Source organism: Tachyglossus aculeatus, chromosome X1 (assembly GCF_015852505.1).
Source record: "Tachyglossus aculeatus isolate mTacAcu1 chromosome X1, mTacAcu1.pri, whole genome shotgun sequence".
NCBI classification, from domain to species: Eukaryota; Metazoa; Chordata; class Mammalia; order Monotremata; family Tachyglossidae; genus Tachyglossus; species Tachyglossus aculeatus.
Genome location: NC_052101.1, coordinates 49,272,080 through 49,298,393, shown reverse-complemented (window position 1 = coordinate 49,298,393; position 26,314 = coordinate 49,272,080). Strand labels below are relative to the sequence as shown.

The window sequence follows — 26,314 nt, the reverse complement described above, 5'->3', positions numbered from 1 at the left end:
GAGGCAGATCAGAGGCCTGGGGGTGGTGGTGCCAGAGGTGGATCAGAGGTCTGGGGGTGGGCCAGAGGGCGATCAGAGGCCTGGGTGTGGGCCAAAGGCAGAGCAGACACCTGTGGGTGGGCCAAAGGCATATCAAAGGCCTGGGGGTGGGCCAGAGGTCTAGGGTCAAAGTGACCAGCCTCCAAGTCACCAGGAGCTCCAGAAAGAGGGGCTGGAGAGAGGTGGGGGTGGAAGTATTAGCCACAGCCTAGGTTCCAGATAGGTTTCTCCTTATCTTTCGAGAAAGAGAAACCAATCGGTGGCTCAGAAAGACAAAGCCCCTGTGCGGGCTGGATGCCTTAACCCTCTGCTTCTTTCACGTCCAAGAAAACTGTTAAAGTCGGGGAATGAAGAACTGTCTCTCTGGGACCTTTCCTCCACTCCCTGGGTATTTGGACTCTCGGCCGGGGGAGTTGGGGGGGCACCAGGAAGAGGGGCAGCACAGACTGGTGGACTAGCACAGGCTTAGGACTCGGGAGATGCGGGTTCTAATTCCAGCTCTGCTACTTGCCCGCTGTGTGGCTTTGGCCATGTCACTTAACTCCTCTGCGCCTCAGTTTTCTCATCTATAAAATGGGGATGAAATACCTGTTCTCCTTCCTACTTCGACTGTGAGCTCCAGGTGTGGCAGGGGCTGTGTCTGACTTGATCATCTTGTGCCTATCCCAGTGCTTACTAATAATTATAATTATTATTATGGTATTTGTGAAGTACTTCCTCTATGCCAGGCACTGTACTGAGCACTGGGGTGGATACAAGTAAATAGGGTTGGACAGAGTCCCTTTCCCAATTAGATGAGGAAACTGAGGCACAGAGAAGTGAAGTGACTTACCTATGGTCACAGCAGACACATGGAGGAGTCAGGATTAGAACTCATGACCAGGTCTATACCTGATTTGCAACACCATGCTGCTTCTCTTAATACGGACCTTGGCATGGAGCGCTTAACAAATACCACAATAATGATGATTATGAGCATTACCAGAGACTTAGAGATTCATTTATTCATTCATTCAATTGTATTAAGCACTTACTGTGTGCAGAGCACTGTACTAAGCGCTTGGGAAAGTACAATGCAACAATAAAGAGTGACAATCCCTGCCTACAACGAGCCAGTGAATAAGTGGAGAAAGGAGCAGGAGGAGGGATTGTTGGCTAGATGGAGTGCGCCACCCACATCCTGCTCTCGGAGGGTGTCCACGAGGGAGACGGAGTGGGAGCCCTGAAATTGTCTGGGAAGGCTCTGAGCTGCCAGGAAATAATAATAATACTGATAACAGTTACGACATTTATTAAGCGCTTACAATGTGCCAGGCACTGTACTAAGCGCTGAGGTGGATCCAAGCAGATCAGGTTGGACACAGCCCTTGTCCCACGTGGGGCTCACAGTCTTTATCTCCGTTCTACAGATGAGGTAACTGAGGCCCAGAGAAGTTAAATGACTTGCCCAAGGCCTCACAGCAGACAAGTGGCAGGGCCGGGATTAGACCTCAAACTCCTGCCTCCCGCTGGAAGAAACCCCTTTCCCTATCCAGCAGGCGGTTAACTGCTCATCAGAGCTGCAGGATGCCAACGTCCCACCACCAAAGAGGGGGGCCTTGGCTCCAGGTGCCCCGCCTAGCAAAGCCAGCTTGTCAGCCCTGGGGTTGCCCTCTGGGCTTCCGTTTTGACAGTAGGTGGAGGGCTGGAAGTCCCCCTCCGCCCGGGGAAGACTCTGGGGGTGAGGTGAATGGGGGTCCCCGGCACCACAAGCGAGCTTGGGGGCACATCTGCACTCAGCACAACGCCAGGTCCGGAGGAAGCAGGCCCAGGGGGTGGCAGCTGCCCCTCCCAGGAACAGATGCGCTCAGGTGATCTTCCTAAGAAGCCCTCAGTGGGGAGCAGGGCCTTGCCGGCCAGCTGGTAACCAGGGCTGCTGGGGAGAGCCAGGTTGGGCCTGGAGGTGGTCCTGGGGAGCTAGGGGCTGCCAAGTTCTTCATCACCATCACCGTCATCACCGTTGTCTTCACCATCATCACCGTGCTCGTCACCACCATCTGTCACTATCTCCATTCTCGTAAACGTCACCAAAATCATCACCATCCTCCTCCTCCTCCTCCTCACCGTCACCCTTACTAGTAGTGACTGAGCTCCGTGGTGAGCGTAAGGCCCCGGGGGCGAGTTTGCCAGAGATAAGACATGGTCTCCCTCAAGGAGTTTGCCACCCAAGGGGGTGGAAAGACCTGAACGACCTAGAGAAAGTAGAGGGAGATGCCAGGACTCTTCAGGATGTGCTGGGCTAAGGCTGGTTCTCTGCAGATGTCAAGGGGTGGCTGGCACTCCCTCCTCCCACGGCCAATCCTTTGGTCCTGGGACTCCAGTAGGGGTCTTGAGCCTGTCATTTCCTCCCTGGGACTGCTTTCCCACCTGGCAGGACAGGATGAATCCTTTCCAGTGCTACACACGTCAACAGGTCTACAAAGTCCACCCCATCCTCCACCAAATCCCCAATCCAGATACCTCTCTGCCTCACTCTCAACGAAGCACATGGGAGGCAGCGAGCCTAATGAAAAGCATGTGGGGGCTAATCCCAGCTCCATCCCTTGCCAGCTGAGGGTCCACGGGCCCGATCAATCTCCCAGGGCCTCCCTTTCTTCATCTGTGAAATGCGGCCGAGGCCCAGCTCTCCCTACCCCTGAGACAGCGAGTGAGCCCCATGAGGGCCAGAGTTCTGTGCACGATGGGATCATCTTCTCTCCGCTCCAGGGCTTCACACGGCGCTCAGCCCCGAGTACGCGCTGCGCGCACACGGCCGCCAACGAAGGTCGAACTGTCAGTTCTCGGGCTCTCTTCAAAGGTTAGAGAACCCTCTCGGAGCCCCCGGCAATAAATCCTGAGCTGACAGACGTCCACTTTCCAGCTGAGCTCCTAGCAGTTAATTTACATCGCGGGATGCAAATCCATCGCCTATTAAGAGACAGCTCCGCTCCGCATCGGACTATTAGGACCCTAGCAGTTAACTAACCTTAACCGAAACAAATGAATGTCACACGCATCGCCTAAACGGAACTCTCGATCGAGGTTGGGGGAAGACGGCGTGGGAAACAACGCAATACCCAGCACCCGGGTACACACAAAACATTGCTTTATTGACTGCATTTGCCAACACATTGAGGAATGCAAAGGTTTCTGTAAGCAAGGCCCATGGTCCCCAAGTGTATTAAGCATACACTGACTCGAAACGTGATGAAAACAATGGCAGACAGCGCTATTTCAAGGCCACACAAACAGCATGCATTATACAGTCACACTGAACGAGTTTGATACATTCTATTGCTTTAAGAGTCACCAACATGGGAATGTACAAAAGGGAGAAGTAGGTCTTCGCATTAATGAAAAATACATTTTTTTCTCTACAAAGGAATCTTTCTAATACAAGAAAATAAATATCGCAACATAAGCCAAAAATAATTTAAAATTGCTCTTTTCAATATATTTTCGATATTTCTCTTTTATATTAACAAATGGCACATCACTTTCTTTGAAATAAAGAAAACAGAAGGTTCCCCTCCTGTGACATTCATATGGTTTCCTGTAACTGATGCGGAGAGTAACCGCCCACCCCGGCATCGAATGGAGCAAAGTGGGTGGAACGTCCTTAAAGAACAACCAAAATCAACGCCCTCCCGGCAACAGCAGGCAGGCCGTCCCCCGTCACCCTCTCTTTCCCCCCGCGACAGGCCGATCTGGGAGGGGTGGGGGGGTGCCGACCCTGGGGGGCACACCGGCAGGGAGGGGGAGAGAGGGTGGTCCGCCACCCCCACCCCTGGGCCGGTCTCTTGGGCCCTGACCTAGTGGTCAGCTCTTCGTTGTGCTTGAAGGGAACCTTCGTTCTCCTGGAGCCGACCCCCAGAGGCCGGGAAAGCCCAGGGTCAAGGAGGAGGAGAGGCCGATTGTCTGCTTCATTGACTCCCGTCCGGATCATCCGGGCTCCGAGGTGGATTTCACAGGGCGGGGTACTTGGGCCGCCCATCTGGACCGGCTACAGGGAGCCTGGCAATCTTCAGATGACCCCTTGACAATTTGGGCGATGCCGCCGAGCACTTCTTCAGGCACCCGACTGCATTTGACTGGAACAGGTTCCGGGACACGCCAATCGGAACGGCAGCCCCCTGCCCGGAGATGGTCAGGTCTCTGAGGTTCTGTGGGGATCCCAACGCACGCCAATGCCAACGCAGGCATCCGCGGATACAGCGAACACAACTCCGGATCTGAGTGCGGCTTCCCAAAGGAAACGAATGCCCCTTTGCAGTGCAAATGTTAACTCCTGCAGTTCGTACGTCATCGTACAGATAACGCTGGCTTAATAAAATAAACCGTTATTTTTTTTCTCCTTTTTACTTCAAAATTCATTTACAATACCGTACACAAAAATAAGTTCCTTGCACATTTTCCTTTCGTAACTTGAGTAGTTTGTCAAGGAAAGGGGTGATGAAGAGGGCCAGGGTAAGAGTGGGGTTGGGAAGGAGCCACAAAGTGGGATCGGGGTGCACTTCTGAGATTCAGAAAATGCTACTGAGCCGAACCCGCCCTGAACCAGAGACAGATTGTCTCCAGCTTGGGAGTCCATCTTCCCCCAGGAGACGTTCACACCTTAGATTTGAGAGCCCAGAGGATGGGGCAGCTGGGTGATGAGCTGGGGGAAGAGAAAGAAAGAGAGACAGTGAAAAAGAAAAAGTGAGATAGAGACAGAGACATATATATATATAAAGAGAGAGAGAGAGAGAGAGAGAGAGAGAGAGAGAGAGAGAGAGGGAAAGACAGAGAGAAAAAGAGATGAGATACATATATAGATACAGGAAAACACAAAGAGATAAGGAGAGTGGAGGATGACAGAGAGAGGGAGAGATAGAGAGAGAAAAGGAGAGGAGAGGGACAGTCAGGGTCAGAGAGAAAATGAGAGGAGACTGAGAGCAAGAGAAAGGAGAGTGAAGCAGAGACAGAGGGAGAGGAGAGGCAAAAAAAGAGGAGAGAGAGAGAGATGGAGAAAGAGAGAGACAGAGTCCCTGTCCCCAGCTCACCTCCCTCTTGGCATTGGCTTGGGATTCACCCAAGCTCTGAGTAGTTCAGGTGTCTGGGTTCAGTCGGAAACACCTGCACTAGGTAAGTCACATCTGAACGAAACTCAGAGAGAAGGTCACGGCCAATAGGGAGGGAAATGTCTCCAGCTGCGAGTCCCAGGGCCAAAAAGGAAGGTGGATTAGGGGAATCTGGTCTCTGGGAGGCTGTCCACCTGTCTGAACTCCCTTTACAAAGCACCCCACAAACTGACCCTGGGAAGGGGCTCGCGAGGAAGCAAAGGGAGCCCAGGTGAGGCACCGGGGGCTACAGGGAGGGAGGGAAGGGCGGGCGCCGTATTTTTCAGAACTCAACCAGCCAGTGCTAGGAAGACCTCCTAGCCCAAGCCCCACTCCTGAGGACCCGGGCCCCGAGTGCCCACGGACTCAACCAGAACGGCTCGGCTGGGGGGCATCCGAGTGACCCCGGAGGGATTCGAGCAAGACACTTTCACCGGGGACCCGAATCGCCTTCTCTCCTCCCCCACCCTCCACCCCCAACAGCCTCCAGCCCCGCTCCGCTCGGCTCCCTCCCTCCAAGCCCGGCCCAGTACAACCCAGCGGCCTCCACGGGAGGTGGGTGGCGGGGCGAGCGTCCGATCCGAACCCAAGCCACCCGGAACGGAGCGTGACCCGACCCGCCTACTCCCCCGCCGGTCGCCAGGGAGTTTGGTTGTTCTTTAAGTGTGCGTCCCTTTTAGCCTCTGGTACTTGAGCAGGCAAGAGATGGAAAAGCAGGGGGTGACGAAGCTGTGTACAGTGACTGGTGGATACTGTTTTAACCATAGTTGAACTGAAGCACACGGAAGCAAGATCCATTAAAAGGCAGCAAACTGATTATTGTTATGACTCTTATACTAGAATACTGTACTAAAAGTCTACCAAGCCAGTTAAGATTAACTAAGTCCTATTACTGTATTTAACATTATCAGAATATACCGAGACTTGCCTTTTTTAGTGGCTGATGTTGTTCTGATGCTTAGACCTCACAGATATTTGATCCAAAGGAGAGCCCCCCCGACCCCTCACGATTCCCTCCGGAAAAGATCGGGGTTTTAGAGCCGGGATTTAACTGCATTTCTGATTAGGCATTCTCTCTACCGGTTTGAGCGTGCCATATTATTATTTTTTTAAACTCATTTTTATTTTTATCTGTAATAAGGACTTTTCCACGCTGGTTTCACGGTACTGTCCAAACGAACTGAGATGGTCCATTTATCCTTTGAGTCGGAGAGTCCAGAAAGCCCTGTATGGAAGCAGCAAAGCATCAGAAATCAAAACGGCGGGGCGCGGTCCGGCTGCGAAGAGAATTTGCTCCGGAGAGCTTGGGATCGAACACCTTGACGATGCGGGACGAACAAACTTCTACTCCTCTGTTGCTAAATAACTCGTTTTGTATTTGTTGTTGTTGGTGGTGGTGTTTTCGGTTTTTGTTCATGTCATGTGACGAGTTTCCGGTTCCTGGCTGCACTGCGTTATTGTCAGAATATTCTTTGGCATTCACAAAATTATTCAGCGGATTCATTTGACATCGGCAAGGCTCCTGTTGGAAAGTTCTGGTTTCCCCAGTTGCAGTAAGTGTCCCAGGTTTCAAAAATGAAATAAAAAAAATAAAATAAAAAGTCATGGTTTCACTGAATTCATTTTTTTTTGTTTGTTTTGTTCCCTGAGCTATCAACACTGGGGCCACTCCAAGAAAGCGCGTAGAACAACTCAACTGTGATCTCGGAAGCCAGCACGGAAGGGGCGGGGTGGTTAAGTGCAAACACAGAAACTTGGCCTGACGAAGTTGGGACGAGAATGTGGGCTCTTCTCAACGACGCTTAAGGCTTAGGAGGGGCTTTGGGGGGAAGAAGGGGTGGGGAGCGAGGGAGGGTCTGCAGGATTTTCCACTTGGGCAAATAGCCTCCCGGGAGTGCCCCGGTGGGTCAGGAGGCGGCGTCCCCAGGAGGAAAGAGGAAGCGACGGGCCGATGTTCTGTAGGACAGGGAGATGTGTGCCCGGCCCCGGGGACCCCCTGGGGACGACCCGGGCTGGGGGGGAGGGGGCGGTGCTCGGGGGAGAGGCCAAGCAAGGGATCCAACTTGCTGGTTCAACATTCAAGTTTTTCATGTGATTTTTCACCAAGTCCAGGCTGAGCCCACCCTTCTCCAACGTCCTCTCCGCCTGCTGACCCAGGACCCCCCTGGCCCGAGTGTTTTGGTCAAGGCTCTCTGATTCACCTGAGTAAAGTGACTTTAGAAACAAACGGGCAGTGACCGCCCCCACCCCCGACTCCCCAACCCTTGGGGCCGGGCCGGGCTGAGGTTTCCCGGGAGCCAGAACCGGGGATAGGGACGGGGTCCGTACCGGGCAGAATGGGCGGCTTGCGGTGCCAGAAGTGTATCGGACCGGGCTAGGTGAGAAAGGCCAGACGGCGGACAGGCTTCGATCCAGCAGGACTTCGCAGGCCATTTCCCTCGACTCTTAAGTGCTTTCTTCAAATAAGCTTTTTGTGCTTTGTCATTTATTCGTGCATTCGTTTTACTGAATGTCGCTCATTTTACTTCCCCGGGCCTCTTCCGCTTTGCCCCGAGGGAGGGGGTGCGCAGGTGGTTTTCCCGGGGACCCCGCCTCTGACCTCCTGACCTGTCCCCGGCCCAGACAGGCAACCCCTCCTGGCCCGGGGCGGCCGTCGTGTCCTTAAATAATGCCCATAGAAACGGTCATCCCTGCAGAAACAATGGATACCGGCGAGATCAGACCTCTTTATTTCCGTCCCGGGAGAGCCCGCTCGGCTCGGGGGAGTCCCGGGACCGCTCTTTCACGCTCATGCTTGCGTTTCGCTTACTCAGGACCCGTGGCCGGGCGGGAAGGGGCGGCCGCTTGTCATCTCTGTCGGTGAAGCAGAAGCTTTGGGTCCGGCGGACGGGGGTTCGGGGGGAGGGGGGTGGAGGAGGAGAACGGTGCTGACTTCGAGAGGCGGTGTGCATTCTTTACAAAAAACCCCCTTGCTCTGTGGTACCGGGCAGGGATTGAAAATGGCAGTTGTAACTGGGTTGAGGCCTCGTGAGAACTGTCACAGTTGGCTACCTGGCTGAGTTAGGACGCCAAGACGCTCCTCTGGACCACCTCCTCGCTGCCTGGCTCCCCCTGGGCCCTCGGCCCCCGCCCTGCCCCGGATTCCGGCTCGGAGTCACTCATCTCTATGTCAGAGAAGTAGCCGTCGGTCTCGGGGTCCAGATGCAAGCTGACCTTGGACCGCTCACTGCCCGGAGCCCTGTGACCGCCCTCGGGCTTCTGGCCCGGAGGCTTCCTCGGGCTCCGGCCCTCCTTTGGTAGTTTGAACCTCACGACCGTCTTCGGGCTCCCGGGGGGGGCCGGGCAGGTGAGCGAGGCCGTTGGCTTCCGGCCGGGCCCGGCGCCCCGCCTCCTCGCCGGGGGCACTCCCCGAGCCCGCCGAGGCATGCGGGTCGTCGGCCTGGGGGCCGGGGGGCTGGGAAGACCCCTTCCTGGCTGCCTTTTTCGGCTCGCCCCCCGCTGCCCGGCCCTCGGAGGGGAGGCCGGCCGGGCCTCTCCCGGCCCTGCTGTTGAAGGGCTTCAGGAGCCTGGCCGGAGTCCACGGGTCCGCGTCCCGCTGGCTCTTGAAGATGGCGTTCAGTCCGTTCCTGGAGGGCTTCTTCTTGCCGCCCAGCCGGGTTTTGCTTTTGGCTCTCTTGGTGGGGCCTCCCTGCCTGAATGGGGACTTGAGCGAATGGTCCATCATGAAGCTGAGCAGCGTCTCTTCGTCCTGCAGCAGCTCCTCGGACAGCAGGCTCGGGGTGCTGTCTTCGGGGTGCCCCCGGTTGAGGGACCACTCGCTCCTGGCCAGGTTCTCGGTGGTGATCTGCACCGACTGGGCCAGCCAGCTGTTGAAGAACGTGCCGTCGATGGGGAAGGACGTGGACAGGCCTGCGGGAGAGATGAGAGGGTAAAGAGACGGCTGGTGTAGCCGGCCGGCTGAACCAACTGCCGCGTGGCGCCCGCGCCACCCCCGCCTCTCGCTTTCACCCCGAGAGAGCCTCCTGGGAGGTACCCCCGAAACACAGGAGACAGCGGCTGCCCCGATCTCAGAGAAGAAGAACAACATGAGGCACTCGCTTACGTGCCAGGCACTGTGTTAAGCGCCGGGGAGAAGCAGCGTGGTTCACTGGAAAGAGCACGGGCTTTGGAGTCAGAGGTCACGGGTTCAAACCCCGGCTCCGCCAATTGCCAGCTTTGTGACTCTGGGCAAGTCACTTCACTTCTCTGGGCCTCAGTTACCTCATCTGTAAAATGGGGATTAAGACTGTGAGCCCCCCGAGGGACAACCTGATCACCTTGTAACCTCCCCCGTGCTTAGAACAGTGCTTTGCACATAGTAAGCGCTCAATAAATGCCATCATTGTTATTATTATTGTTATTATACAAGATCTTCTGTTCGGACGCAGTCCCCATCCCCCGTCCCCTACAGGGCTCACGGTTCAAGGGGGAGACCCGATATGTAATCCCCATTTAACAGAGGAGGAAACCGAGGCCCAGAGAAGTTAAGCGACTTGTCCGCGGTTATGCAGCAGGCAAGTGGCGGAGCCAGCCTGGGATGACAAACCCAAGTATCCCCCTGTGTTCTTTCTTCAGAGTTGGGCTGGTGGGGGGGGGGCGGAGGAAACCTGGGTCGGGGGGCGGTGTGGAGGAAACTTGGGTGGGAGGTTTGGGGGGCGAGAGGGCTGCGGGGGTGGGGAGGGATATGCCACTTGTCACCCAACCTGCGAAGACGCTGGATTCAAGAGTGGACCCCCCGGCTGGTGAAAGGGAATGGATTAGGGAGGTAGAATGTTGAGTCGAAGGAAGGGGAAGTGGGGTTGAGGAGGGGTGAGACACACCACCTGAAGGCCTCGGTCTCACCAGCCACTGGGATACTGTACTTGTCAGCAGGGAACAGGTGCTTTGCTTTGGTTTCACTTTCCCAAGGGCTCAGTACAGTGCGTCACACATGGAAGCAGCTTAGTAAATACCCTGACTTCCATCAGGCATTCCCCAAGGCTCCCAGATCTCCTGGCAGCTGGCCAGAAATGAGTTCTGTTAGGCCTCCAGGCTGAGCACTCGGGAAAACCCAGCCCTTCCTCAGAGCCAGGGCGAATGGGTCTGGGGTAATCTGGACCCGTGGGGGTTACAGTCTGGCTGCCTGGGGGAGTGCTATCAGTACAGGATCGACTGACAAGGACAGACCAGGTGATCTGAGGGGTTGAGGGGGGGCAGAGGGGCACGGAAGGGAGCATCCTGATAGGAGCATCTTGTCATGGCCACCACATGGCAGACCCCAGTCCTGGCGCAACTCACACACAAGAGGCAGGAGGAGAGTGAGAGGGGGCGTTCCTCCCTGTCCGGGGGGCAGAGGCCACTGCTCGGTCACAGACATGACCCAAGATACCCCCGACCCCTGACCCCCTTGGGATCGGCAAACACATCTGTCGCTGGTGTTGCTTACCAGGGAGGGTCCCGGTTCGCTGCCCACTCCCTGCCCCAGGAGCCAAAGAGACAAAACAAGAGAATCTTCCTCTCTTTCTCTCCTCCTCCTAGCCCATTTTGATCTCGTACAGTCAGCCAGGTTAAGGGGACATTATGGAGGCCATTGTTTGGGGAAGGACGGGATGGAGCCAGCCAAGAGAGGTGGGAGAAGGGGGAGGCTGTGGGAGAAGGAAGTAGGGAGGGGGGGAGGATGGGGAGGGGAGATTCAGGTTAGGCTCTCTCCCTCCCTGTGTGAGTCCTTCCCTCTGGCTGAGACATCCAGGCCTGAAACAGGTGGCTGGACAGACCCTGAAATCCCAGGACTGTCCAGACTAACACGGGATGGGTGGTCAGTCACCTTGAGCCTGGTGGTTCTAAGGTCAGGATGGGTGAGTCAGCAGGGTCTCAGAGGGCCCCGTTGGGTGGTCCGGGGCTGCACGCCTCTCCGCGGGTAGGAATCCCAGCCTGACCGGTGGTACCCCGGCAGCCCTCAGCTAGAAACCAAGAGACCCGCCCCCTTCTAGGAAATGGCCCAAAACTAAAAGCTGACACAGAAGCTTGGCTTCCTCCAGTCCAAGCCTGGAGTCGGCACCAACTCCCCCCGAAGGCCTCTGGACGGCAGCTCTGGTGCTCGGTGACCACCCAGCCCCTAAATGGACCTGAAGCGACCCCGGTCTCCACACCACACGCTGTCTCTAGGCCCACGGGGGCGGAACTGTGGGGAATCTCAGGAGGCTATCTTGTTTAGAAGGGACTGGACTGGCCCCCTGGCCAGTGCTAAAGCTCCCTGCTCCTGCAGCAGAGCGGGTTGTTCCAACCGGCCCCAAATGATGGCCTCCACTCAGCACCCTTGGCCACCGAGCATGGCAGGCAAGGGACTCCCACAGGTGCCCGCCCCAGCACTCACCCGGCAGTGTGTCTGGTTCTGCCGCTCACTCATTTCCCGTTTAAATCCAGGCAGAACCCAGCGGGGGAAGGTGGATGAAATCCCACCAGGGTCACAGGGAAAGCTGAGGAGGCACCCGAGCCTCCCACAACCCCGAAGAACACAGGGCTCAAAACATCGCCAACCAATCAATCGGCAGTACTCATTGAGCATTTACTATGTGTAGAGCGCTGAACTAAGCTCTTGGGAGAGTACAGCACAACACAGTTGGTAGACTCGTCTGTCCCAATTTCGAACTCTCCCTGGACCTCCCAGCCATACCAGGAGCCCAGGAGGGCACTGTGCCAGCCGCTCCCCCAATGCCTTTCTTCTGAAGAGACTAGAGGAGAAGGAGGAGGCCGTGGGGGGTGGGGGATGACACTGGATGGAGGTCAGAGGTGCCGATGTCCACCTTTGCTGAAAGTTTGGGGGCTATCAGCCTATCGAATGACTGGAAGGTGGGGGAGACCGCCCCGTCCCTTCAACCTGACTGGGAGGGGGAAATTCTTCACCCACGGATGTCCTGCCGGTTGGCTGGCAGAAACATCTTCCTCTCTCACCAAATCTGCCTGGCAATTCAGAAACTGCTCAGCCATTGCTGGAGGGAAGGAAAACGGGAAAACCTGTCACCCGGAGAGCAGATGACTGACGAGAGGCAACTGAGTTGGAGGCAGGCGGGCCGGGAGAATTCTTTCAGAACGGGACCAGCTTCCCCACACCCAGTGACAGACGGGCTGGGAGGGCCTGGGGAAGTGCTGGCTCGGTCCCTCCAGATTCAAAGGGAGCCAACAAACACTTCAGCGGAGCCTGGTGGAAGGGGCCCGGGGCTGGGACGCAGGACACCCGGGGTCAAGCCCGGGGTCCGCCACTTACCTGCTGGGTGACCTTGAGTAAGTCACTCCACCTCAGTGGGCAGCAGATGAGGATCTGTAAAACGGGGAGAATAGTCCCTGCCTCGGCCTACCTCCCAAGGATGTGGTGAGGATTGGGTGTGATGACCAGCGGTAGCATAAAAGCACCACTCAATCCCAGGGGTCACTGGTGCCGCTTTCCCCTCCCATCCCCGCCCACGGTCCCATCCTCCCACCCCACTGGGGCGGCTGGACTAGCAGTGGGCTCGTGGCACTCTCCTCAGAGGTGGGCACGAGAATCACCATCAGTGGTAACTACTGAGTGCTTACTGTGTGCAGAGCACCGTACTAAGAGCTTGAGGGAGAGTACAATATGACAGAGTTGGTAGACACATTCCCTGCCCACGACAAACCACGGAAATGTTTGGATCACGGAGGGGAAGGCCACATCCGACCTGGAAAGCCGCCTGGGATAGGGCAGCGGGGATCGACTTTGTGGAAGGGATGGGAAAGGAGAAAAGAGCTGCTGAAAAGGGTCCCCTCTGAGGCCTGGCCCCCTCCTAGTGAGCCCAACCTGGTGGCCTGGGCCAGCGTGGCCTAGTGGAGAGAACATGGGCCTCAGAGTCAGAAGGACTTGGGTTCTAATAATAGTCATACTAATAATAGTATTTGTTAAGGGTTTACTACTAGTCAAACACTGTTCTAAGCGCTGGGGGAGATACAAGCTAGTCAGGTTGGACACGGTCCTTGTTCCACATGGGGCTCACAGCCTTAACCTCCATTTTACAGATGAGGTAACTGAGGCCCAGAGAAGTGAAGTGATTAGCCCAAGGTCACAGAGCAGACATGTGACGGAGCTGGGATGAGAACTCAGGTCCTTCTGACTCTCAGGCCCGTGCTCTATCCACTAGGCCATGCTGCTTCTCTGGCTCTGCTGTGCACCATGGGCACATCACTTAACTTCTCTGGGCCTCTCTTACCTCATCTTTAAAATGGAGATTAAGACTGTGAGCTCCAAGTGGGACATGGATTGTGTCCAAACTGTTTATCTTGTATCTCCCCCAGCACTTGTACAGTCCATCCTGATTATAGTGTATCTACAACAGTGCTTAGTTCAGTGCTTCACCCCTAGTAAGTGCTTAATAAATATCATAAAAAAAAAGCTGAATCCTCACAGAAAAGGGGAAAAGCCCTTTCTTGCCAAGCTCAGGGAGGAGCAGGGAGTGGTTGTCCCTTTAATAATAATAATTATTGTCGCATTTGTTAAGCGCTTACTATGTGCCAGGCACTGTACTAAGCGCTGGGATGGATACAGCAAATTGGGTTGGACACAGTCCTTGTCTGCATGGGGCTCACAGTCTTTATCCCCATTTTACAGGAGGGGTAACTGAGGCACAGAAGTGAGGTGATTTGCCCAATGCCACACAGCAGACAAATGGCAGAGTCAGGATTAGAACCCATGACCTCCTGACTCCCAAGCCCGTGCTGAATCCACTGCACCACGATGGAGCTGTGGTTTTTCTGGACAGAAATGAGCCCGAGAGAGGGGAGACCACAGCCACACAGCCTGGTTTCTTTGAAGGGGGAAGTTGGGCTTTGCGCAGGGGTCCCGGGGGCTGGATTCAGCCACCTTGCCTGTCAATATTTTTAGGTCTGCTCCGCCCAAAGAGTGGAAGCTCCTTGTGGGCAGGGAACATTGTCTCTGGCTTCTGGGGTACTTTCCCTAGCACTTCACACAGTGCATTGCATCCAGTTGGCATTCAATAGATACCATTACTACTACACACAAGAATCGTTCCTGGGCAGATGGAAAGGAGATGGGTATGTGTGCATGTGTAGCTCTGTCAGACAGACTGAAGAGTGTGTGTGTGTGTCTGTGTGTGTGTCTGTGTCTGTGTGTGTCCACGTACCTGCAAGGGGCCCCAGTCTCCCTCTCTCCAAAACGCCCTCTCTCTCCCAAAGCCCATGGCTTGGAGGTCCGGCTCTCGCCAACATCTTACCGAGCTGTCCCAGGACCGATTCGCTCCCCGATTTCACTTTCTCTTCCTTTTCAGGGCTGCTTTTCCGGCCATCTCTTCCTTTCCTTTTGGAGTCTCCCTTCTTCCCTTTTGCCCTCTTCCCGGACCGCTCTGTTTTGGCAAACCAAAGGAGAAGAGGGGGACGCTTACCAAAGGAGAAGTGGGAAGGGTAGGGAATGCCGAGTAGGGATCCAGGGGCCGGGCAATGGAGGATGGGGTAATGAGGGACACACTCTGTCTCTTAATCTCATTTTTTTTTAAATGATATTTGTTAAGTGCTTAACTCTGTGCCAGGCACTGTACTAAGCGGTGGGGTAGATACAAGCAAATCGGGTCCAACACAGCCCCTGTCCCACGTGGTGCTCTCAGTCTCAATCCCCATTTTACAGATGAGGTAACTGAGGCACAGAGAAATGAAGTGACTTGCCCAAGGTCACAAAACAGACAAGTGGCGGAGCCGGAATTAAAACCCGTGACCTTCTGACTCCCAAGCCTATGCTGTATACATTACGTCACATTGCTTCTCATTCTCCCTCGGGCCTGGATCTCCCTCCGTCTTCATATCCAACAGACCACCACTCTCCCCACCTCCAAAACCCTCCTAAAATCACAGCTCCTCCAAGACGCCTTCCCTAACTAGGGCTTCATTTCCCCTATCTACCCTCCCTCTGTGTCAACTATGCACTTGGGTGTGTACCTCTTAAGCACTCTAGCCCAGACCCTCAGCACTTATGTACTCCTCCTTATACTCTATTTCCCTTATCCCTAATCTATTTTAAGGTCTGTTTCCCCCTGTAGACTCTAAGCTCCTTGTAGGCAGGGCTCATGTCTACTAAGTCTGTTGCACTGTACTGTTCCAAACGTTCAGTACAGTGCTCTGCATATAGGCAGTGCTCAATAAGTACCACTGATTGAAATCACACTTCCTGCAGTTCCAGGGGTGGAGAAGATGACTGGGCGATGAGGGGACTTTCCCACTGGATCTGTGGCCTACAGGAAAGGGCAAGCGTGGGGAAGTCAGATGACCCGATAACTGGTCCCAGCTCCGTTCGGGGCCAGTCGTGTGACCTTCAGCAAGTCACTTAATCTCTATGGCCAGTTTCTTCATCTGTAAAATGGGGCTAAGATTCCTTACCCACCGTCCTCTCGGACCGTGAACCCCATGTGGAACAGGGACCGGGTCCCATCTTATCATTTTGTAGCGACCCCAACACATAATAACCCTTTAAAAAGTACCATAATTATGATATCGCTCCAGACCACTCAGGCCCAGAGGGGCGAGGTCACGGCCCAGGTTGGAGTGAGAATTCCACACAGTTATGGCTCCCGCCCTCCCTCTCTGTGACACAAGATGAGCTTCTGGGGGCATTCTAGTTTTCGCTCACTAACTGCCAATCATTATGGGATTAACCACGGCAAAGCGCAGGATCCAAAAGCAGCGATACCGGGAATCTTCCCTCGGGCATTCAGATGGATGCCTGGAGCTGTGAAATCCAGGCCATAAAACAGGGGAGTGTCAAGGGGGCCGATTCCCCAGGTTTGGGAATCAGGAAGGGCCCACACCAGGACACAGGACACCATCATATATGCGAACCAAATGGGGATTCTCTGAGTCATGGGAAACTGTAATGAATCAGTAATCCGGGGAATCCCACCATCTTCCACCTGATACATGGGGATGAGAAATAGGCTTCCGGCTGACAGCCTCAAAGGTTAACAAGCCAGGTTGTGTCCCCTAGGGTCTTGGGGAACTATGAGGACCCATCCACCTAGCCAGGAGGAGAGGAGAGTCACTGGAGGAGAGGGGCGCTCGGACTGGGACATTTCCACAGCTCTGTTTCCCAATGGCAAAACTCCTGAAAATACCAGGGAGATGGGGCACTTGCCGTACAAACTGAGGGGGTGAGGAGTGGGACGGGGGTGCGTGCGCATATGTGCGTGTGCATGTGTGTCTGGGTGTGTATAGGGATGGAGGGCTGGGCAGGGTGGACTTCTGGTGTCAGAAGCATGAGAACAGACTGAGCCCCCTTTTTCCTCTCCTCCTCCCCCCTGCCCTACCTCCTTCCCCTCCCCACATCACCTGTATATATATTTGTACAGATTTATCACTCTATTTATTTTACTTGTACATATTTCCTATTCTATTTATGTTGTTAATGGTGTGCATCTAGCTTTACTTCTATTTATTCTGATGACTTGACACCTGCCCACATGTTTTGTTTTGTTGTCTGTCTCCCCCTTCTAGACCGTGAGCCCGTTGTTGGGTAGGGACCGTCTCTATATGTTGCCAACTTGTACTTCCCAAGCGCTTAGTACAGTGCTCTGAGCACAGTAAGCGCTCAATAAATACAATTGAATGAATGAATGAATGAACAAACCAGGCTTCTCCTGTGCACTGAGGGATCAGGTGGGTAGAGAATCAGCTCGCAGACTCTTTGGGGGCAAACTGTTCGGAGGACCCCTGTGGCTAAGCCCTTGGAACTGACCCTCACACGGGGTCAGGGATCAGGGGAGGATGCTCTGAAGAGCGGAGCTACATTACAGAAGTGGTGTGGCCTAGAGAATACAGCACAGGCCTGGGAATAAGAAGGATCGGAGTTCTAATTCAGGCTCTGCCACTTGTCTGCTGTGTGACTTTGGAAAAGTCACTCAACTTCTCTTTGCCTAAGTTACCTCCTCTGTAAATTAAGACTGTGGACCTCATGTGGGACATGGGTTGTGCCCATCCTGATTAGTTTGCATCTCCCCCAGCACTTAATACTGTGCCTGGTACATAGTGCTCAACAAATACCATTAAAAAAAAAATTCCAGAGTGGTAGGGTGGGCATGGGAGTGCAGGATGGGTGGGTTAGGATGGACTGAAACCTCTACTCCACGGTACTCTCCCAAGTACTTATTACAGTGCTCTGCACATGGGAAGCACTCAATAAGTAGCATGGATTGATTGATTAGACTGAACCCCTCCTGCTGCATAACCCCTGCACTGACTGCCTCCACCTCTCCATGTCTCCAACTCCTCAGGCTGGCCGGGTGGCCCAGAGAATGGGCACAGGATGGATGGCCAGTCCCGTCCTTCCCTTCCTCCTTCTCTGACTGCCATCTTCCACCAATCACTTTCCCACAGCTTCTTTCTCACTGCTTTCAAATATGCTTATATATCTCCTATCCTAAAAAAACCTTCCCTTGACCCTACAAGTTCCTTTTACTTATCACCCCATCTCCCTCCTATCATTCCCCTCCAACCCAGCCACTTCACCTCTCTGAGCCTCAATCTGATCACCCGGCAAGCACCACCCTCAACACTGCCCTCCCCACTGAACTCAACTCCCTCGCTCCCCTGTTTCTCCGCCAATCTCGCACCACTAACCCATAACCCTGGATCACATCCATAGTCTGCTTCTGCTCCTGTGCCCGAGCTGTGGAGCACTGTTGGGGGAAATCTCTGATCTTGTCCACCTAAATTCATTCTTACCTGCTTCAATTCTGCCCTCTCCTCTGCCCAACAACAATACTTCTCTTTCCTAATTCACTCCCATATCCACTGCCCCTATCAGCTATTCCAGACATTTACCTCCTTCCTCAAACCTCCTGTCCCCCCAGCCCCCATCGTCTCTTTCCCCTAATAACCTGTCAACATACTTCATCTACAAAATTGACACCGTCAGGTGTGATCTCCCTAAAATCTCCCCTGCTCCTCTCCAATCCTCTCTTCCTCTGCCGCCCCTTTTAACTCTCCCTATATTCCTTGTAGTTACTCAAGAAGAGCTCTTTCAAGGCCTCTCTACATCTCCCTCCTCCACCTGGGCTTTTGACCCCATCCCTTCATATCTTTCTAAAACACTCGCCCCCTCCCATCTTCCCTCCTTGACTCCCATCTTCAACTATTCACTTTCAAATGGCTTCTTTCCCACTGCTTTCAATCATACTTAAGAAACCCCTATCCTAAAAAAAAGGCTTCCTCCAGCTATCGCCTCATCTCCCTCTTAACATTCCACTTCAAACTTCTTGAGAATTGTTTACACCTGCTGTTTCCACTTCCTCTCCTCCAATTCTCTCCTTGATCCTCTCGAATCTGGCTTCCACCCCCTTCACTCTACAGAAACAGCCCTCTCTAAGGTAACCGATGACCTTCTTGCCAAATCTGATGGCCTCAACTCTATCCTAATCCTCCCAGACCTCTCAGCTGCCTTTGACCCTGTAGACCACTTCCTTTTCCACTGTAGACCATCCCCTTTTCAAGTTTTCTTGAAACTTTATCTCATCTTGGCTTCACTGACACTGTCCTCTCTTGGTTCTCCTCCTAGCTCTCTGACCTTTCCTTTTCAGGCTCTTTTGCTGGCTCCTCTTCTGCCTCCCTTTCTCTGACAGTGGTGGGGGGGCTCTCAAGGTTCAGTTCTGGGTCCCCTTCTTTTTTCCATCTACACCCATTCCCTTGGAGAACTCATTCTCTCCCATAGCTTCCACTACCATCTCTATGCAGATGATTCCCACAGAGAAGCAGCGTGGCTCAGTGGAAAAAGCACGGGCTTGGGAGTCAGAGGTCATGGGTTCTAATCCCGGTTCTGCCACTTGTCAGCTATGTGACTTTGGGCAAGTCGCTTAACTTCTCTGTGCCTCAGTTCCCTCATCTGTAAAATGGGGATTGAGACTGTGAGCCCCACGTGGGACAACCTGATTACCTTGTATCTCCCCCAGAGCTTAGAACAGTGTTTGGCATGTAGTAAGCGCTTAATACTATTATTATTATTATTTTCATCTCCAGCCCTGATCTCTATCCTTCCCTGCCATCATGCACCTCCTGCCTTAAGGACATCTCCGCCTGGACGTCACATTGACACCTCAAACTACACATGGCAAAAACAGAACTCCTTAGCTTCCCACCCAAACCCTGTCTTCCCTGTGTCTTCCATGACTGTAAATGATACCGTTACCCTCCCTATCTCACAAGCCTGTAACCTTGGCATTGTCCTCGACTCATCTCTCTCATTCCACCCACATATTCAATCTGTCACCGAATCCTGTCAGTTCTATCTTCACAACATTGCTAAAATCCGCCATTTCCTCTCCATCCAAACTGCCACCATGCTGATCCAAGCACTTATCCTATCCCATGTTGACTACTGCACCTGCCTCCTTCACTGACCTCCCGGTCCGCTTTCTCTCCCCACTCCAGTTCATGCTTCACTCTGCTGCTCGGATCATTTATCTACAGAAATGTTCAGTGCATGACTCTCCACTCAAGAACCTCCAATGGATGCCCATCTACCTCCGCATCAAACAGAAACTCTTTACCATCGGATCGACTTCAAAGCACTCAATCAACTCACCCCATCCTACCTCACCTCCCTGACCTGCTACAGTCCAGCCCGCACATTTAGCTTCTTTAGCACTCACGGTGCCCCAATCTTGTTTAACTCCCCGCCGACCCCTTTCCCACATCTTCCCCCTAGCCTGGGACTCCCTCCCTCTCCAAATATACCAGACCACCACTCTCTCCACCTTCAAAGCATTACCAATGTCACACCTCTTCCAAGAGGCCTTCCCTGATAAAGTCCTCTTCTCCCTCCCTTTCTGCAGCGGCTAATGAGCTCGGATCTGCAAACTGGGCATCTGATATTCACCCTTCCCTCAACCCCACTTAGGTGGATAATAATAACAATAGTATTTGTTAAGCGCTTACTATGTGATATACACTTTTCTAAGCACCAGGGTAGATACAAGGTAATCAGGGTGAACACAGTCCCTGTCCCACATGAGGCTCACTGTCTTAATCCTCATCTTACAGATGAGGTAACTAAGGCACAGAAGTTAAGTGACTGGTCCAAGGTCACACAGCAGACAAGTGGCAGAGCCCAGATTAGAACCCACATCCTCTGACTCCCAAGCCCATGCTTTTGCAACTAGGCCACGCTGCCTCTTGTTGACATAACTTTAAATGGTATCATATGTAACAAATGACTTATTTATATCATCTGTCTCTTCCTCTACACTGTAAGCTCACTGGGGGCAGGGATCATGTCTGCCAACTCGGTTGTACTGTTCTCTCTCAAGTGTTTAATCAATCAATCAATCGTATTTATTGAGCGCTTACTGTATGCAGAGCACTGTACTAAGCGCTTGGGAAGTACAAGTTGGCAACATATAGAGACAGTCCCTACCCAACAGTGGGTTCACAGTCTAGAGAAGGGGGAGACAGAGAACAAAACCAAACATATTAACAAAATAAAATAAATAGAATAGATATGGACAAGTAAAATAAATAGAGTAATAAATATGTACAAACATATATACATATATACAGGTGCTGTAGGGAAGGGAAGGAGGTAAGACGGGGGAGTGGAGAGGGGGACGAGGGGGAGAGGAAGGAGGGGGCTCAGTCTGGGAAGGCCTCCTGGAGGAGGTGAGCTCTCAGTAGGGCCTTGAAGGGAGGAAGAGAGCTAGCTTGGCGGATGGGCAGAGGGAGGGCATTCCAGGCCAGGGGGATGACGTGGGTCGGGGGTTGACGGCGGGACAGACGAGAACGAGGCACGGTGAGGAGATTAGCGGCACAGGAGCGGAGGGTGCAGGCTGGGCTTTAGTACAGTGCTTAATAAATACCATCGATTGATCTGGCACAAAAACGAAAACGATATAAAAAGCCATTCTTGGGCACTTGGTCCCACGCTAGCTGCATCCCGCGATCCAGCACCAACACGCCCGGAGGCAGGGACAAGAGAGGTGAGGGAATCTGCACACTACTGCTGGAATCCATTCCTCTGAGCCTTTTTTTGGTCCTTTTACAGCCCTCCACACACGCAGCAGGCGACAGCACAAGTGCCCCGCACACAGCCACACTTCCAGCACAGTGCTCTGCCCCAAAAAGGCTCCCAATATAGTGCTCTGTACACAGTAGGTACACAATTTTACTGCACTGACTGACTGACTGAATGACTGACATCTTTGAGGGAATGTACAAAGCTACTCTCCTGAGGAGATTTTAAGGAAGTGCTGCTCTGCATAGAACGTTGTCTCATACTCCCCTCCTACCTGCTCTCCTTTAATCTGTCACCCCCAATTCCCAGGGGCCCAACACCCTAAATCTGAGTAAACTCTACCTGGCAGGTGGAGGCCTCAGAATTACCAGTAAAGTGGAAGGGTAAATAATGCATACGGATAAAACCATCATAAATCCACCTCCCCGCTCTCCCCCATCTGGCAGGCCGACCTCGGAGAGAGCAAGTGCCGGAAAACACGCTGGGCTGCGGTTCCCGAACTGAGTGGCCTGATAGGGCCGTGTCACTTCATCAGGTTCGACTATGACAAATATTCCCACCGAGTGCTCAGATGGGATACAGGCCGGGCTGGACCGCCTCCAGAAATCTTTCAACAGTGCGGCCAAGTAGAAAGACCACGGAATTAGAAGACCTCGGGGTTTTAGTTACAGCCCTGCTTAGGGTTAGGCAAGTCAGACACCCTTAGTACTACTACTACAATTACTAGTGTTTCTGAACATTTACTAAGGGCCAAGCATTGTACCAAAGGTTGGGGTTGTTACAATATAAGGAGATTGGACACAGTCCCTGCCCTACATAGGGCTCACAGTCTAAGGAGGAAGAGAAACAGGAATTTTATTCCAATTTTTACAGATGAAGAAACTGAGGCACAGAAGTTAGGTAACTTGACCAAGGACATATAGCAGACACACAACAGAGGTAGGATTCGAACCCAGGTCCTCTGATTCCTAGACCCATACTCTTTCCACTAGGCCACATTGCTTCTCTGGACCGCAGTTTCCTCAACAATCAATCAATCAATCATATTTATTGAGTGAGGAGCACCATACTGAGCACTTGGGAGGGTACAATACGAGAGTTGGTAGACATAGTCCCTGGCTACAACGAGCTTATGCCCATCTGTAAAATCGGGACAAGATATATCCGCTCTCCCTAGTTCTTACTTAGACCGTGAGCCCCATGTGGGACAGGGACTTTTTCCTGCAACCATCCCAGGGCTTCGCACAGTGCTCGGCACATAGTAAGCACTCGATCAATACCATCAGAATAATAACTGGACCGGGGACAAAAGAAGACTGCTGCCTTGCCCACTTCAGTGATCATCACCCAAGCCCACACACTTGCCCACAACCGCTCCCAATCGTGGTCATGGTCTGGGCTCTCGCTGTAAGCACTGCCAATGTCACTGCCTTTCTCTCTACCATGTGGTGTAAGAGATGGGGACCTGTGTCTTTGAGGACCGAGGGTGGGAGGGTGACCAGGGCGCCTTGGTTGGGGGCTGGAGGAGGTGTCAGTATTCCTTCTTGTTCAGTTTTCCGTAGGAGGAGGGGTTCTATAGGGGCTCTTTTCAATCAGATTTCTTCCCCCAAACAGGACCCTGCCTCTCAGCCTGCCCCTAGGAGACAAACATCCTTCACCCGCAGCCCTCCCGCTGTTCCGAACATCCGTCCTCTTAAAGGGTGCCCTCACCCTAACTGGGAAGGGTCGGCTGTGGGACCCTCTGACACTCTGTGGAGCTGGAGGCTCGTTGCCAATGGGATAATGCTGCTGACTGATACCCGCAATGGTGACTGCCAGGTGGACAGGAGGGGGTGGAGGCAGAAGATCACCCCACCTCCAGCACCTCCCACCTCTCCACGACAGCCTGGGCACTTAGCTGCCAAGCCAGCAGTCTGGACTGGCTACTCCTGCCCTAGCCAGGGGTATCTCGTCGTGGACGCTGGCTGAACGGAGAAGGGGTGGCAAGGGCAATCTGAGCAGAGCTGTCCCTAGTCTTTTCCAGGGGCAGGATGGCAGCTGCGTGCTGCCTCCTCCCACCCTCCTCCTCTGCGCCCAGCTGAAGGTGCTCCCCAGGCCCCCCGGCCTGATCCAGGGAAAGAAATTGGAGCAGAACTGGTGCTGGAGACACGGAGGGCCCTAGCTCTCTCCCAGACCCGGGCTCCTCCCACCATCTCCTGCCCTCCGCAGAAGTTCGGGAAAAGGCTCCTACCTCGAGAAAGATCCTTTTCAATAAGTTTCATCTGAAGGTGGAATATTTGCTCCTGAAGTTTGCAGATGGAGTGTTTCATTTTCTCTCTCCTGGTCACCATGTAGCACAGATTCCTAACCTGAGGAAACATAAGAAAGATTTTCTGCCTTACACAAGAACTCTGCACAGTGCTCCTGGGAGCCCCGGGGACGGGGGGAGCTGAAAATCGAGGGCTCACAAAATGGGGTCATCTCACCAGCCCCTGACACTGGGCCCCACGGTCAGTGGGGAAAAGAGACTCAGTTTCCTCAACTTCTCGCTACCAGGATCTAGCCAGCCCTTGGTGGATTTGGGGACGACTCTTCTTTTTTAAAAAAATAGCATTTGTTAAGTGCTTACTAATCATTGAATCGTATTTATTGAGTGTTTACTGTGAGCAAAGCACTCTACTATGCGCCAGGCACTGTACGAAGCACTGGGGTGGACATAAGGTATTCAGGTTGGACACAGTCCATGTCAATGTGGGCCTTACAGTCTTAATCACCATTTCACAGATGAGGTACCTGAGGCACAGAGAGGTTATTAAGTGACTTGCCCAAGGTCACAGCAGACACGCAGTAGAGCTGGGATCAGAACCCAGGTCCTCTGCCTCCCGGGTCTGTGTTTTCCACTAGGCCATGTCGATCCTCAACTTGGAGTCCTTGGGAAAGGGAGGAGGTCGTACTGAGGCATCAGAGCAGGTGACAGGGTGGCAAGAGTCCTGGAACTAGCTCTCAACTTGGTCCCGATTCTAGACAGCCTGTGAAGTCAACTCCCTGTTGCTTTCTGGGACTCAGCCGCCTGATCCGTACAATGGGCACCCCTCCTACCTTGTACCTACCTGGGCTGCTCGGATGGGTGGACATACGGGTAGGGCACAGAGAGGCTCGACGGTCACCCGGTTAAGAGGGGACAGCATCTCCCGTTCCCTCAACGCCAACCACACTTTCTTAAAGCCCGGGAGAATTCAAACTTCACTTTTCTCTTAATACGTTCCCATTTCTGCGACTCCAAGTCCAACCTTAAAATCTGCTCCCAAAGAAGCCCTCTGGGGGGGTCTGATCGCCCCGAACAGGTCTAGCAACTGTCACTGTCTCCACGAGGGCACACAATACATTGCTAACTCAGGGGACCCTGACTTGTGTTTCTACTGTGCCTCTCCCAAGCGCTTAGGATGGTGCACCGCACTCAGTAGGTGCTCAATTTATAGCACTTCTACTACTACTACAGCCATGACACAAAAAAGAGATTTCCTTCCTGAGGCTGGAACAGGCCTTCAGGGGTCATCAGACTTAATCCCAGGACAAGAACAATCCACATTTATCCAGTGCTTTTGAGGGGGCCTAAGGGGGCTCAGCAGTTAGAAGAGATTCCCTTCCCCCGGCCCCCTGCAAGACACCACTGAGTTAAAAAAGCCTCTAGACTGCAAGCTTCTTTAGGGCGGGGAATGTGTCCACCAACTCTGTTGTACTGTACTCAGTGCTCTGCACAGGGTAAAAGCTCAATAATCACCATTGATTGAAAGCACTAGATCCGAGAGGAATAGAGCCGCAGCCCTGGGGGAATCGGGACAGACCAATGACCGACCAGGGATGTGATCCTGGACACGTTCCTGTTCTAAAATGTGATTCTGGGCCTAATGTCTGTGCCTTGCTGTGTGGTTCCCAAGAGGCCCGCCATGAGCAGCGGGGGACGGACCTCCAAGAACTGCAGAACCCTTGCAGAAAGGCAAGGAAACACCAAACTCGCCTCACTGGTGAATGGCTCGAGGCTGATTTATTATGGGCATGTACTGTGTCCACTAACTCTGTTGTACTGTACTTTCCCAAGGGCTTAGAGCAGTGCTCTGTACATGGTAACTGCTCAATAAACACCACTGATTGATTGATTCCGGCCTCGGGAGCGGGATCATCTGTGAACCACGGTATTTATCCTCATGAGAAGCTCGCAGCTCACAATGTGCCCTTCGGTGGGGAGCGGAGATAGCCGCAGGGGGCCACCGATGGTTCTGGATCAGGAATGGGCTCTAACCTCGAGCCACATGTGGACTCTTGGAAGTCAGAGGGCGGAGCCTCACTATTTTTTCCTGGTTCTCCCTCCTGCTCCCATCGGCTGCAATTCATTTGTGTCTGTCCATGCCCACCATTAGACCGGAAGCTCTATGAAAGTGGGGACCTTGTGTCCCTCTCCCAAACGTTTAGTGCAGTGTTCAGCACCTGTTCAGCACGCAGCATATGCCCCTGCCTGACTGATCATAGAAGGAAAGTAGAGAGGTGACAAAAGCAGAAACACTTTTTTACGCTACTTCACGGCACCTTTTCCATTGACCTAACTATTTTATCCTGATAGAGTCTGATTATTCCCTGTTCTACCCTCCTGCTCCCGCTGTTTGTAAGCCATTTGGGAAAGTCTTCCCCACTACAGCATTTGTTCCTTGAAATCAGAGAAAGGCATGTCTTGCTTCTACTGTAGTATTTTCAAGAACTTGGTTCAATGCTGGGCACTCACTGGGTGCTCAATCAAAACCACTGATGGACTGTAAACTCCTTGTGGTCATGGAATATGTCTACCAACTTTTTTTTTAATGGTACCTGTATGGTACTATGTGCCAGACACTGTACTATGTTCCTCAGTAAAGCACTGGGGTAAATACAAAACAATTAGGTTGGACACAGTCCATGTCCCCACAAGGGGCTCACGGTTTTATTCTCATTTTACAGATGAGGTAACTAAGGCATAGAGAAGTTAAGGGACTTACTCAAGGTCACACAACAGACAGGAGGAGGAGTTGGGGTTAGAACCCAAGTCCTCTGACTCCAGGCCAGTTTTCTTTGCACTAGGCCATGCTGCTTCTCTGTTATAGCGTCTCTAGTCCCGAGG

General features: G+C 53.2%; 1 protein-coding gene across 1 annotated transcript in view; it reads right to left on the bottom strand.

Moving 5' to 3' along the window:
• Positions 1 to 5,639: 5,639 nt before the first annotated feature.
• Positions 5,640 to 26,314, bottom strand: part of JADE2 (jade family PHD finger 2) — a 132,939-nt gene continuing 112,264 nt past the window's right edge. Inside the window, 4 exon segments of the mRNA XM_038739863.1 lie at positions 5,640 to 8,492; positions 8,494 to 9,065; positions 14,417 to 14,545; positions 23,417 to 23,534. Coding sequence (XP_038595791.1) covers positions 8,217 to 8,492; positions 8,494 to 9,065; positions 14,417 to 14,545; positions 23,417 to 23,534 — 1,095 coding nt within the window. The 3' untranslated portion in view covers positions 5,640 to 8,216.